Raw genomic sequence first — 15651 nt, 5'->3', positions numbered from 1 at the left:
AAAGCGAAGAATTAATGAAACGCACTCGAAAACGATTTCACCAAAAAAAAATTTGAAATGAAAAAAAAAAACGGACGCGACGGAAAATAAATAAAAATGAAACCGCGAACGGAATCAACACTCTCGTGTCGTCGATAAGATTCGGCGGCGGTATTTGATAACACACGGCGGCGGCGAAAATCGGATGCGACGGACGGAAAAAAAGAACAAATCCCGCGAGAGCAGAAACGACGCCGATACGAATTAACGGCGGCGGCGGGGCCGGAATCGAAATCTGTACCCACGGGGTCCTATACGGACCGTACGCCTACAACATACCTACTTATCGAGTTAAAACTTTGAGAATAATTTGGAGATTTAAACCGTTCAACGGGGAGATAAGGTTGACGGAAGACTGCCGATCGGTGACGTCACGGCGGCGCGAGAGGCACAGGTACAGAACGCTCCGATTGAGTTGGTGCTTAATGGTTGGACATCTTGGATTTTCATCCGGTTGCATCGGGAAAACGACGGGTCGGAAAATCAAACGAACTGCTGAAATGGACGGAGGAGACAAAAGTCTACAGGAAACGGTCGACAAAGTAACGAAAATTCCTCCGCGGGATTTAAAAAGTTTTCCGACCAATCAAGACCCGGAGAATATATAATAGATAGATTATATATAACTTAAACCAGAATTAAGCTATTTAAAAGCAATTAATGGCTAGAAAAAAGCCAGGAGTTAGATTGGGTATTTTGTCAGTCAGATTGAAATGAAAAAGGCCAGATTTGACCTTAAAAAGGCTAACATGGCATCACTGGTTTGGTGTGCTCGAATGTTTAAAAGCATCAATACAGTTTTTGTACATTCCGTAAATGAGCTGTTTATAAACCTACATATAATAATGTGACGTGACTATATAACAGCTATACCTATCGTAATTGTCAATTGCGATCACTTGAAAAACGACCGATAATGGAAGCTATAAATATAGTCGGGGGCGTAATATTTTGTTTATTGATAATTATATACTGCGGTGCACTATAATAAGCACGGTCTAGACTAGAAATAATAGACATATTATTTAAGACCATGATTATAATACTATTACTTAAAAAAGAATAACAAACATTTTTTTTATTCATTTTTTCAGTAGTAATCACATAATTTTTTTATTTATCAATATAATAATATAAAGTTTTGTATGGTTTTTTTTTGGGGGGATGGGCTTTAAATGTTTTTAAGGAGGCTTGGCCCCTCCAGCCCCCCCTAAGTGCACCTATGTGGCCTGGTGGGGGGAAAAAATTGACCTCTTTATTTGCTTGCACACCCTTAAAAAGAAACTGAAATGGCGCCCCTGACTCCTAGAGTTTTGAAGACTCAAGTCACCACTGGCCGTTCGCACACAAAAATAAAGACGTCGGTGAGCGGCAACGATCGTAAAGTCGTCTCGGCCTCACGTTGAATCGTAAGGAATATAAAAACCGCAATTGTTGTTATCACTTCGACGTCGAACGGCTAACTTTATCGGTGTACGGCCGGCGGAAAAGACGTGCGCGTCCGCGGTCGCGTTATCTCATCACGAGATATGACTTATCAACGAGGATCGCGAACGATATATCTTGATTCGTGCACGACCGTCATAAAGCTGAACGGCGTCCACTTGTTCAGCATTACCCGTGAACTGTGACGGTTCGCCGAAAGTTTACGCTTTTGTACGCTTCTCGTTTTCTCGAGATCCTCACCAAATTAGCGTTCGTCGTAATAATTGTTACCGGCCAGTACGTACTCTGCCGGTCGAGCGCTCTATCGCGATGTACCGAAAGCGCCGGCAACGTTTTCCAGTTGTAGTTCCTAACCCGAATGCCGTAAAAAAGTCGTCGACGACCGTGTGAAAGACATTTGCGAACCCTTTCAAACACCACCTCCGCCATCGTGGACATGGATTTTTTTGCACTGCTCACCTTCATCATCATCTTCTATATCGTCCTCCTGTTTCTGGATGTCACGTTCAAAGTAATTACTGTCGATTGTATTCGCATTCACATTGCCCAACCCTGAGCAATACGCACTACTGGTAATGTACTTGGTTTATGGTGTTCATGCAGCGTTTCTTATGTTTCAGTCTTGTTCGCATTACCCGTACTTAACATTCTTACAAAAGACCGGACTGAGTGTTGGACCTTTCCAATTACGATGGTATACAACTTTGTTGAACCGTCTGATATTGAAAATGTCATTTTGGAATCCAAAGTTCCAGACTAACTGGTTTACTTTTGGATCCTGGGTAACTATATGCCTGATTGTGCCATCTGTGTGCCTTGTTATTGTGTCGTCTGCTCAGTTGTGTAAGAAAATATTCACAGAGCCCACTAATGAATCTACCATGAACCAGCAAGAGATGTATTTGGAGCCAGTCGTAAGTAACTATCATAATATTTTCATATCATACTCTAAGTGGTTTTTAACTGTCCATTTATTTAAGGTACCCGGAGTGAATCTGCCAACATCAGACTTGAGTTATTATGTACTGGCACTAATGTTTTCAACTATTTTTCATGAACTAGGACATGCATTAGCTGCAATCAGGTATTTGATTTCAAATCGTTTCTCCATTAACCTCATTTTTCTATATTAAATATTAAAATGTATGTGCATGATTGTGTATAGGGAAGACATGCACATTGATGGAGTGGGCCTGATGTTCATTTTGATTTTACCAGTGGCTTATGTCCATTTGGAAGATATTACCTCGTTGCCAAGTAGCAAACAGCTTCGGATCATGTCTGCTGGCGTTTGGCATAATATAGTTCAAGCCATTACTGCATACCTTGTTCTATTACTCTTGCCCTATATGCTATTTCCATTTTTCACTATAGGGAGTGGTGTTGTAACCACCAACATAAATCAGGTAACTATTATTATTTTAACAGATATTTTTGATTTATTTTTTTAAATATAGATTTTACTAAATACATATCTATGTACTTCATCTTTCAGATTTAAAATTGAAAAAATTTAAAATTTTTATTTTTATTAAATTGTTATCATTATTACTTAAATATAATGTTACGTCTTTATAGTTTTTATTAGAATAATAGAATAATTAACATAATAAAAATGTAATGAGATAATAATTTAATATACTATGTGATATATGCATAATATTTTGATGTATTACTATTTTTCTCTTAGAAATCTGGTGTAAATGGCCAAGGAGGACTAGTAATTGGTGATGTAATTACAAAGTTAGGGAATTGTGATGTAAGTGATTTTAAATCATGGTTAGACTGTTTAAATCGTACTATGACCAGTGTGGACTCTGGGTTTTGCCTATCACCAGAATTTGTTCAACATCATGATGAAACAAAATCAGGTAAAAATGAATGCTTTGAAATTTTAGTATTGATGCATAATGCTTATTAATGTTTTGAACATTTTTATTTTCAGTACATTATGTTGATGAAAATGTCATAAACTGCTGTGATCCAAATTCAAAGACTAATTTATGTTTTGAATATATCGAATCACTTTCAAATCCTCAAGAACTTCCAAATCATTCTTGTCTGAATGTCAGAAAAGTTATAGAAAGGTCAACTTCACTTTGTGATGCCGATAACCAGTGCTCATCAGCGCATTGCTATTATCCTGCTATCCATAAAAACCATAAGCTTGTTGTTATTGAACGTCAGAATAAAAATGAAGTTTTATTCCTTGGACCACCAATTGAATTACATTACATATCTGTGACACAATATGTACCCAAGACTGATTATTTCTTTTATAATATACCTGAATCAATTGAAAAATTTTGTAAGTACTTGATAATGTTTGCGGGAGGCTTAGCTATTATAAATGTGATTCCTTGTTTTTATTTTGATGGAGAAAAAATATCAAGAGTTTTAGTGAACACGATGCTGAAGGATCATGTTGAACATTTAAGTGTTCGGTTAGCAATTTCTATTTGTCTTACAATTTTTGGGTCTTTAATTTTAATAATTTATACGATCCTAGGATTTTGGTCCCTTTTAACAATAATAAACTGAAAACCAACATTTTAAAAGGTTCCTATTTTCTAATATAGTTAATAAGGGCATAATGACTGTTAAATTCCAATAATTTATTTGTTGAATTATTTTCCTTGGATTGTATTTGTACTGAAGATGTACATTGAATACCATGACATGTATAATTTCTGAATACTGCAAAAAATGTTCTCAATTTTTTTTTTATATATATATGTATGTATTTCAAAACTAAGTGTCTAAGAATTATAATGTAGCATTTATTCAATTATGATTAAATGTTATCAACATAACAATTTCACTAAAAAATTACCTTAACGACTGAAAATTATTTATTATTTTAAATTATTAATGTTTTTTTTTTTTTTGTATTTTTGTGAAAACATTGTTGACCTCAATTTTTCAAGCTGTTATTATTTGATTACCAATTCAATATAGTGAAATAGTCCTAGTCTTAATATATTTTAATAAATATGGACATAAATATTTATTAAATAGAACTATAATAGTCTTTAAAGCCCTTGTACCCAATGAACAACTATCTTATTTCATTACATGTTTTTATTGATGACTTTGATCGAATTAATAAATATTTATTATATTAATTGAATATATTATATACCATACTATGTTATTGCTATTTAATTATATTATTAATTATTACTAATGTAATTGTATATTTGTATAAAAATAAAACTATACTTTATTTGTACATAATTACATACATTTATTATATTATTTTAATCCTATTGAAGTTATATATTTTGACAAAGATAAATTTAGCACTTTTAAAATCAATTTATCTATGTTCACATCATAGCTAGGTACTAGTAACTAAGTTCAAGAAGTTACATAATTTTAAATTGAAAATTTTAATAAAGTTACCTTCATATTACATTACTAAACGTAAATAGATTGATGATTTAAAAACAGAAAATAATTTGCAGTTCCTCATTTCTGATGGAGATGATATTCTGATTTATTATCGAATGTCAAAATGGATACAATTTTTTTTTTAGAAGAGTGGACAATAATTAACTACTAAAAATTCGAGATTTTTTAAATTAATTTTTCGATACAAATTATTCTAGATATTTAAATGAAAAAATCTTAAGTCATCATTATTATGTCGTTGAACATGTATTGTAGAATAGTGAAGTATTTATGGGGGGAGGTATGGGGGATATATCCCTTCCCTTACCCTTTTTTTCCATATATAAAGTAAAAACTGCACAACTGTTGTTATTTATAATTTCGTTATCCTGTGGGCTGTGACTGACAACATGTGAGTCTCTAGCCAGTCCCAATAATGATATTGGATTTATAGAAGATAGAGTAGTATTGACAGAAGCTGATAAAAAGCTTTTAAGTTCATTCTTGAAGCAAATTTAGAGAAGTCTGTAATTATTTAAATATATTTTGAGTTTTCACTAATACATTACATTTAACCTTGTTTAGGTGCTTACGGATTTGTGGGTACCAGATGATTTTTACAAATTCCCATTACTCGAAAAAAAATAAGAAACGAGGCTTACGGTTTCAACATAAATGGCTGAAAGAGTTAAATTGGCTGGCATATTCAAATGTAAAAAATGGTACTTTTTGTAAATACTGTATCCTGTTTACAAGAATAGTGGGATTGGAAGTTAACCTTTAGGGAATCTTGTTACTGTCGCATTCACTAACTGGAAGAAAGCAAATAGGTTTATCATTAATTCATACTATCATAACATTTTTATTTTTTGTTTTAAGTTCAATTACAAATATTTCAGGTATATAGAGTTAATTCCAGTTTAAAATATCATACTTCTTCTGTACTAGATTCTGAGCAATTTTTGAAAATAATGGAAAAAAAGAAACCTATAATTTAACGTATAGATAAAAATAGGTAATTTAAAATATTAGTTTTATGTAATAGTAGTTATATCTGTTTAAATTATATATATTTATTAATTTAATGTTATTTTAGAATACCTACTATAAATAGAAGAAAATAGAAAAAGAATTAAAACAATTATTGAATGCATTATATTATGTGGTAAAGAAGAATTGGCTTTAAGATATCTCTAATCACCGTAAAGATGTTGGTCCAATCAATGTTGATGGTAAGTAAAAATTTGGAGCAAAGTAACTTAGTAACCAGCTCTTATAGTATTTTGAATTTTTAGATAATATAAGACAAGGTCATTTTCGTGCCATATTGAAGTATAGAGCCAAAAGAGATTACTTTCTACATACTGTTCTGGAAGGTTTTGGTAAACGTAATAAGTACACTAGTCCAGTCATTCAAAACGAAATAATCCAGGTGTGCAATATTATATTACTACGAAAAATAGTAAATTAAGTTAACAAATCAAAATCTTTCTCGGTTCTCGCCAATGAAACAATAGATATATCGACAAAAGAGCAGCTCTCTATACGTGTTCGTTATATTGATTAACAAAATATGCTAAATGAGGACTTTTTACAGTTCTTTGAAATTGAAAGTTTGACCGGTGATGCCTTGGCAAATTCCATATTAAATGGTAATTTTTAATTAATAATTAACTTATTTAGTTTATTTTATGTGTATTGGTTTTTTAGGTTTAAATAGATGCGGTCTAGATTGTAATTATTCATATGGCCAGGGCTACGATGGGGCCAGTTATATGGCTTGCCAATTTAAAGGAGTCCAAACTCTTGTACGGTCTAAATAACCCAAAGTTTTGTATGTGCACTTTGCTGCACATTCGTTGAATTTGGCAGTTTCAACAGGAAGTGGAATAAAACCTATCAGAAATTGTTTAGAACTCATTGAAAAAGCGTACACATTTTTTAACACCCCCAAAAGGAATTGTATTCTAGTACATGTAATTGAAAATTTTGACAATGAATCAAGCATTAAACAACTGAAACGACTGTGTCACACAGTGACCCGTCATTTGATCCGGTAAATGATATCCGGCGACAAATGATCTGCGAAATTTAGTCCGGTGAAAACATATCCTGTCTCAAAAATATCTGATTTTTTTTTTTTTTATTGTTATGTAAAATATGAACAATTCAAACAAATACCATAGTCGTGTAATCGAACATTTTTTAAACTAAAACATGTTATTTTTAAGTAAAATATTATGTATAATTCAGAATATAAATATCTCCATAAGTCTTTTAACTATAAAATTAAAAATTAAAATTATGAGCTATGCCTTTTAAATAATTTAGCAAATTGGTATAATTATAATTTTGTATAACATTTTTTTGTCAAGGTTCTTATACTTACGTTTTTTTGGATTAATCTCACCTAAATTAATTTTCTCGATTTTTGCCTCTTGCAGCCCATGTTCTTTCTTCGAGAAGTTGATAAATTTCTATATCGTGGTATGGTGAGATCCTAAACTTTTATTAAAAGCATCATGACAACCCTGAACAGTGTTATTAGTAGTCCGAGGGAAATCCATAACTACATAATTGTAATAATTCCATATTCCTAAGGGAAACATTGGATTTTTTCTTCTACGAACTATACGCTCAATCGAAGTTTTTCAAAATAATATTATATTATTATATTATTGTATTATAATATTATATTTTGTCTGTACTATTCTTATAATCTAAGACTTAACGATATCATACTAATTTTATTTGAAAAAAATTTAAACGTACATAATATCATTTTTAGTAGTAAAAAACATTTATAATAATTATTTAGGTAACTATTTTAAACAAATTTTTTAATAATGAAAAATTATCAGATATTTTTTTCCCGGATATTTTTTATACAAGATATGTTTTCATCGGACCAAATGTTGCGGATCATTTGTTGCCGGATATTATTTACCGGATCAAATGATGCGGAACTGTGCCACACGTTGGATTCAACGCTATGATTTGGTAAATGATTTTTTAGAGCTATTCTCATTTGTTCTTTTAGCATAAGAAATTATTTCTGATTGTAAAGATCCAATTGAGGCTCATATGATAAAGAGATCAATGGAAGATACTGAGTTTATAATTTCACTGTTATTTAGATATATTTAATTTAGTTTGTTATTTTAATTGAGTTTTTACTGAATTTTTAAACTTTATTTTAGTTATTATTTTTATTTGGATTTCCATTGTTTGATTACAAAAAGTACAAATTGATCTTAAAAGAACTATATACATAGTAGAAAACGTGATATCTACTTTAAAGTCCATTCAAGAAAATAATGAAGTAAAATTTAGTATAGTTTTCAATAATGTTAAATAGTTTTAGTTTTTAAAATCAATTTAATTTTATAAATTATTGATGAACACTTAATAAATTCAATATTAATAAAATATTTAAAACTAATTAAAATATCATATTTTTTTTAGAAAATGACAGATAGTGTTGGTATTGAATTGTAAAAAAAAAAACAACTACGAAACAAACTCAAAGAGCTAATGTACTTTATAATGTATATAGTATTTACTGTTTTAGGGTTTGATTGTATTTTTAAAACAGAAGCACTTCCAATTAAATTGAAGGATAGAGAAGAATTTATTAAACTTATAGACTATTATTCACCTGTAATAGACCCATGCTCTAGTTTAGCTGAATTAAATATGTGGAGAATAAAGTTAGTTACAGAACACATTGTTCTCAGGTCAGGACTACAGGCACTTACAATTTGTGATGAAGCGTTTTATCCAAATATAAACATGATATTAAAAATCTTCTGCACTCTTCCAGTGTCAATAGCTACTCCTGAGAGATCATTTTCCAGTTTAAAAAGAAATAAAGTCATACCTCAGGAATAGTATGAAAGAGGTAAATAGTTTGTAATTATTTCTTTCAGTTTTCAATAAAAATATTTATAATTACTGTTCAAAAATGCGTGTGTTATGTGATTATAGACTAGACTTAATGGGTTGGCTATGCTGTCTTGTCACAGAGAGATTGAAATTATAATAGATGAAGTAATTAATGAGTTGTGTATGAAAAATAAATAACTAAAATTTATTTTATAAATAAGAATAAAATAAAATTTATAATTATTATTTTTATTGTTATTATATATCTCACATGGAGTAACTGATAAAAAGTTGCAACAGCACTAAACAAATTTTGATATCCCCCTCTTCAAGAAAATCCTATATATGCCCCCGTTGTAAAAACGGATTTTACCTATCAATTTTCACAATGGAACGAGATGTTATCAAACTTTATTAAATTATTGATGGGCGTAAAATTGATGAATTGCCACTGAACAGGTTATTAGGATATGTATCATTGTGTTATTGTCAATAATAATTTGATCAGAAATTTAAGAATCGCTTAGTTGTACAATAATTTTTATGATGACTTATTGAGTTATAAATATCGTATATTATAAATAATTAACAATTAAGAATGACTTGTATATGATAACATATAAAGTTAATTTAATGCGAACCAATATATTGTACTTAAATCAGTGCCGGATTTAGAGGGGGTTAAGTATGTTAGGTCAAGGCGCTGTAGATATAAAGGGAGCTCTTAAGTATATAAAAAATAAAAAGTTATGAACATACCTCATACTTCCACTTACGCGAGGGCGCTGCATTTTTATTAGCTCCGGGCATCATTCCCTAGATACGGCACTGACTTATGTATATATATATATTTATATATTTATTATTAATATAATTATTAATAATTTATTACATTATTTAGATTATATCTTAACAGTATAGCAATTTTGAGCGGTGAATTGGCACTAAAAAATAGTTGTAATATATAAACAACGATTAATGCGAAATAGATATATGCGCGTGCTACATTTGTGGAGCGTCCATGTAATACTCGTGGGGACGAATTCTCATGTTCGCCAGGTTAGTGGAAACTATGTAACCGGTGTGATGGTTTGGTACCAGACAATTCGAGACGGACATCGACATCGGAGGATTGTTGTGATTACTGCCACCTGTCAATTTATAAAATGTAGCTTTGTATAAGTAATATGTGTATAACTATAAAAAAAAAAATGACAATATCGACTTTAAAACAAAAATGCTGAACCCAACGAATAAAATGCGTGATCGTATAATTTTTATGTCATTATTATAATGCACTGTTTTGTGGTTTTCAATGAAATATTGTTGAAAATCAATTCAAAGTTGAAAAATGAGGAGTAAATATTACATTTGAACGCAACTTGTAACCCTTAACATATTTTCATTCATATATAATTTGCATGCCGTTTGATCAAAACATTTATACCGCATAAAAACTTATTTTATATTGGTAGGCGCATACACAAAGGAAAGAGGTTTAGGGATTTCCCTAACCGAAATTTAGGAAAATTATTAAATACGTATCTAAAGAGTAAATAATTATAGATTACATAAATATGAAAATGTATAACCTAACCCCTCCCCTAAATAAAATATTTTTTTATGTACGTGTCCGTCTATTAGTAATAATAAATCATAAACGATGTTTCGCGGGATTGCGACGCAAAATAATATGTACCAGTGGTCACAGGCAAGAAAGATGGGTAACCGGTAGAGTGCTGAAACATTCCGCATTGAGACAAACCGTTCGATTTCCACGTCGAGTATTCCAAGAGACCGCCGAAACCGGAACCTGTGTGAGAAAAAAATGAAAACAAATAAATATGTTTATTGTTCGTTCATGCTGCAATCGATGTATAATATCTATAGTATATATATAGCTTATTGATAGTAATTTTGTGTTTGATGAAAGTTGACTGTGTTATAACAGACACCAAAGACCAATGTATTAAATATTTTTAAGAGATTATTCTTTACTATCAGTTGGTTTGTGTAATTCTTTACGAGATAAAATTAAGCTAATGATAATAAATAGTGTAAGAATTAATAATTTCAATGAATCGACCACATTAAATATGTATATTATATCATATTTTTTTTTGAGTATACCAAACCGTAAGATGCCTGGTCATTCAGTGGGTATTTCTCTACAGAATAAAATAAGGAATTTGGACGAATACAGTCTGATTTATAGGTATTCGCACAGGGGGATGTCGGATGTACTCGAGCACCCCTCAAAATGTTATAAATGGGGCCCTACAATACAATGTTGCTTTTTTCATATTAGAAAAAATAAAATGTTCGTGCAAAAATGTCTTATGACAGCTATAATTAACTGAAAAAGTACAAACTATACATGATTGAAGATATCTGAGAAAAATATACGAGACTCAAGGAAAATGTATTTATTGGGATTAATATACCACAATATTAAATTAAAAATTAAATATATGTTTGTTTAATTATATATTACAGAGATAGATCTATAAATTGTTCATGGGGGTGGGGTGCATAACCGTATATACACAAATATAAATTCGATATATGTATGGTAAATTGTAACTTTAGGAACAAAGTTAAATTTTATAATTATCAAAGGAATAAAATAACATAATATTATGTTATTACAAATTAATAGTATAATTTATTTTTGTAATACAAAGTCAAATTTTTGATATTTTTCTTTGAGTTTCTATGAGTATATGGTTATTGCACAAGAGCGAACTCTATTAATCTTTCTTCTTCCATTTTTGCCCTTAACCAAGTTAAAAGCAGCCTTAAAAGGAAAACTTCTTTCTGATGACAATGTAACTACAATTTTAAGAAATTATGCATGTACTGGGTAGTAATTTTGATCTAAATGATTGAATGTCTCATGAACAGAAATTACACTTTTAATCTCAGAATTTACTGATAAAGAACTATTATTTTTTTTTTTTTTACTGAAATGACCAAGACGATGTTTGACAAGCGTTGGTCAACGATATCCTGCATAAATGAAGATACTTAAGGTTTCAATAATTCTTATTGCAGTGCAATGTATAATATTATCGATTGATACAAGATAAAAAAACTGCTATTGGTGTGTGACTTGTATGTATACGACATTACAAACGATTCTGTACGGTTTAAATTGTTTATTTTATTTTATTGGTAGACGAAAAGCTTAGGATTCTTAAATGATCAATAAAATAATGGAATATTTTTTTTTGCCATGCATGAAAAAAAACTTTCTTGGGGAAGAGCCCCTTCACTTCCTTGGATCCATGTCTGATACATTAAAATTTATTAAATATACCTACACATATTTTGAGGTCAGGGCCCAAAAGTATTGTAGGCGCCCCCTGAAATACAGATCTGTGCACGCCTATGCTTCGACTAAACATCATAATTACTTTCGTAAAAATAAATTGCCGTATTGCGATGAATATAACTAAATAGTATTATAAAATATTATAAATAATTAAACCTTCATATGAAATTTGTATTTTTTTTTAATCTGTAAATGTGATGAAAACAGAAAACTAAAAGAAATTCGTTCGAGTAGGTATTTCAACGGGACATAAACTTATATTGATGCAAGATGAACAAGTAAAATAATAATATAATTTAGTGTGCAGGTTGTTCTCATATTGATTTGCGGCTCTAATTAATAAAATGTTTAATGCGACCTTAGAAAATCATCGAACTCTATATAAACGTAGATACATTGCAAACAGATTTATTACTATATGTATTAATTATAAGATATATATGTAGGTATTATTATACACACCAGTGGTAAATGGCAGTTCCGAGTGAACGGCGTTCGCATTAGACCTAGGCAAAAGGGGTTGTTCCACCTTCAAGGATCTGTCAGACGGGATGGCAGAAACGTTGGGGTTGTTTCCGGACAGACTGCTTCTTTCGTTCCGTCTGAATTTGGCCCGTCTGTTTTGAAACCAAACCTGAATACAATATAATATAACACATATAGGCACACTTCTATTTGTAAAATATAATATAGTAATATATTTTGAAGTTTTTAATATATATGGATATCATTAAAAAAAATCGTTTATTTTCCAGTCAAAATCATCAAAACTCTTCTTATATTTCGTCAATACTCTGTTGAGAAGTGTTATGAGAAAAATGACGAGTATAGGAGGTCATTGGAAATCGTTAAATAGTTTGAGACACCTCAAGCTCATAAAACTCCAATGATTTAGCTTTATGTATGCATACTAGTACCTAACCTACCTTACACGTGGAAATAAAAATTATCGTAGTTAACGCTCCGAGCGCGGTAAAAAATGAGTTGTAAATTGAATGAAATAATAGTTATCTTTATTAAATTTAACACGCATTAAATACTGTACAACGCAATGAAACAAGGCCAGTGGTATAGTTATACGTTTACATATTGCGCTTAATTTATTATGAAAAACACGCGATTTAGTGTTTATTTTTCTTGTTTATTGTTAATAAATGGTCATAAATGTTGTGATGATCAGTCTAACATACGATCATGGTGCCATTAGAATAGAACCCTTAAAACCGATATTTACCGTACACGTACTTATTACGTACATATTTCACTAACACGTAGGTATAAAATATAAGCCTACTACGTTATATATACTACTATACTGCATTGTAGATGCAGTGAATATATACTATTTACATATTATGTAGGAAAACACACACACACACACACACACATATATATATATATATATATATATATATATATGTATAATACACATTGTATATAGACGGCGCGCTCTTGACATAAAGCCAATGGGAAGAGGACATAGTATACGGTTACGCAACAGTAACGATGCGCGAAACACAAAGGACACTTTTTTTTTTTAAATTTTTAAAGTTTGTAAAACGATATTGTACGCGATACAGACGTATACGAACGCATGGTAAATAATGTATTATGTATATATTTATAGTAAAATATAAAATAAAAATTAGTAAATAGTTACACTCGTAAATCAATAATAAAATATAATAATAAACGCTTAGCCCGGAGTATTATTATATTCATACGTATATTGTTGTTTCACAGAAATCTCGCAGACGAGATACGTAAAATTATGATTTCTTAAAACGATTTCGTGTTCAAAACACGCGTAGACACGAATCCGACGAATGCACGCGACGTTCATCCGAAGCCGTCGAGTGTCCCGTACGTATAATATAAATATATACACGTGTTAATGTACGTAGAATTCTGTGTGTACGAGGTTTATTTTTTCCACGGCTCTCGGTGTACGCGACGACGTGTCCTCTGCGCGTTAATTGATTCGGACTTGCAGGGACTCTCACACGTGTCATCAGAAGCCTTCGCGTGTGTACGAAAACTGTGTTAAAACGTCTATGTTTCTTTCGCTTGTCATCTCGGACTCGAGTGTAATCCTCCTCCGCGCGCTTCACGAAATCAGTGGTCCGCGAATTCCTGCGTGACCCGACTGACAGCCGCTTCTCAGACCGCACTTCCTTTGATTTACCGTGCGCGTGTGGTGCATCCCCGTGTTGTATATTTGTTGAACAGGCGCCGCCGAACCTTTCGGCCAAATTGGGGACACATGTTAACGTGCGTCTTGTGTGTGTGTGTGTGTGGTGTGTATGTGTGTAACGGTAGAGGTTATATTTGATGCACGAAGAGAAGGGGTGAAAACAATTTTGCCATTATATTGCCAGCCTTCCTTCGAAAACTATAATTATACATATATAAATCATAACGCTTGATAAATATTTCACAAAAAATTTAATAATGTTTGTTATACGTAGATAAATATAGTTAATATATGTATAGAATGTCCTACGAATATTTATGAAATTATAGTGAATTATCGTGTATATTTAAAATACGTATTAATATAAATTAGATTGTTTTATAGTTACGAATTATATGTTTAAATTAATAGTATGATAATTCATAATAATAGCCACACCTACATATTTTTTATTTCATAAAGCTTGATTATAAAATATTATTTATAATTTAAGAGTATATTATAATTAAAAGGAATATAAAAATGTTGTTAAAAATACTCGTCATGATTAACATATTACCACGAAAATTTTCGTTTTTAACTGATATTGTAATTTATATTTGGTTAATTTTTTACCAATCGCATTTATTCGCTTACTAGTCGATTAGCTGTACGAGTTTTGTTTAAATACTATATGTTATATCATATGCTATCATTGAGGTTGATAAAATTATGATCGATGAAATATGAATTAGACTAAGAAAAAATGTCTCATCATTAGGTTTGGCTGTTCTTTCCTCAAAAACATTAGTTCTGACTGTTTTAATTTCAAAACTGGCCAAAGTGTACTCTACAGATATCAGACAGATATGTAATCGTATATATATACATATATATCATTATAGTAGTTGAAAAATTATAAATTTATGGTAATAGGACGCACACGTGACTTAATATTTTGCATACGATAATTCCTTGACTAAATTTATAAAATATAGAGAGCATGTTGGTTCAATCGTTGGTAATGTGAACAATTTTTCTTGGACATCAGTATCTTATTAGTTATTATGTCTGAAATAGTGTTATATAACAAATATATCTTAAAAATAACTAATAATCCAAAAAAAAAAAAATAGAATTCAAGCGGGGAACCGCCTACCGTCCCTTTATATCAGTCACTGTTTACGTCTGCAAGTGTGTGCATATGCGTGTGGGTGTGTATGTGAGTATGTGTGTGTGTGTGGTCTAGGCCCATAAACCACGTCCGCCACGTGCTATATGTGTGATATGTGATGACGGCGGCAGCGGTCGCGTCTTCATTATTTAACGCGATCGTATGTGTGCCGCACCACATTAAAAGAGTCCGGTGCAACAAACGTCG

General features: G+C 31.1%; 2 protein-coding genes and 1 pseudogene across 5 annotated transcripts in view; 2 read left to right on the top strand and 1 right to left on the bottom strand.

Moving 5' to 3' along the window:
• The first annotated feature begins 1192 nt into the window (after positions 1–1192).
• LOC112680611 (membrane-bound transcription factor site-2 protease) lies at positions 1193–5852 on the top strand. 2 transcript variants are annotated; one of them, XR_003148324.1, is made up of 8 exons: positions 1194–1996; positions 2106–2399; positions 2466–2569; positions 2651–2891; positions 3176–3356; positions 3431–3793; positions 5464–5708; positions 5778–5852. XR_003148324.1 is itself a non-coding variant. In XM_025550770.1 (6 exons), exons 1-6 carry the CDS (start codon positions 1922–1924, stop codon positions 4024–4026), a joined length of 1491 nt encoding a protein of 496 aa, XP_025406555.1. In that variant the 5' UTR covers positions 1193–1921; the 3' UTR covers positions 4027–4316. The 2 variants fall into 2 exon arrangements, 1 of the variants encoding a protein (XP_025406555.1); XM_025550770.1 differs by lacking the exons at positions 5464–5708; positions 5778–5852 and having other exon boundaries at positions 1193–1996; positions 3431–4316.
• A 2494-nt stretch (positions 5853–8346) lies between these two features.
• LOC112680624 lies at positions 8347–8979 on the top strand (annotated as a pseudogene).
• Positions 8980–9043: 64 nt separating this feature from the next.
• The window catches only part of LOC112680610 (paired mesoderm homeobox protein 2-like), a 32385-nt gene continuing 25777 nt past the window's right edge, over positions 9044–15651 (bottom strand). For all 3 annotated transcript variants that reach the window (XM_025550767.1, XM_025550768.1, XM_025550769.1), the window contains exons 3-5: positions 12560–12731; positions 10463–10576; positions 9044–9914 (exon numbers count right to left, since the gene is read on the bottom strand). In XM_025550767.1, the coding sequence (XP_025406552.1) occupies positions 9766–9914; positions 10463–10576; positions 12560–12731 (435 nt within the window). In that variant the 3' untranslated portion in view covers positions 9044–9765. The remainder of the gene's footprint in view (positions 9915–10462; positions 10577–12559; positions 12732–15651) is intronic.

The sequence above is a fragment of the Sipha flava genome, unplaced genomic scaffold, assembly GCF_003268045.1.
Source record: "Sipha flava isolate LNK unplaced genomic scaffold, YSA_version1 178_pilon_pilon, whole genome shotgun sequence".
Classification (NCBI taxonomy): Eukaryota; Metazoa; Arthropoda; class Insecta; order Hemiptera; family Aphididae; genus Sipha; species Sipha flava.
Note: the sequence above shows the minus strand (reverse complement) of the source record. Positions and strands in the feature narration are given on the sequence as shown.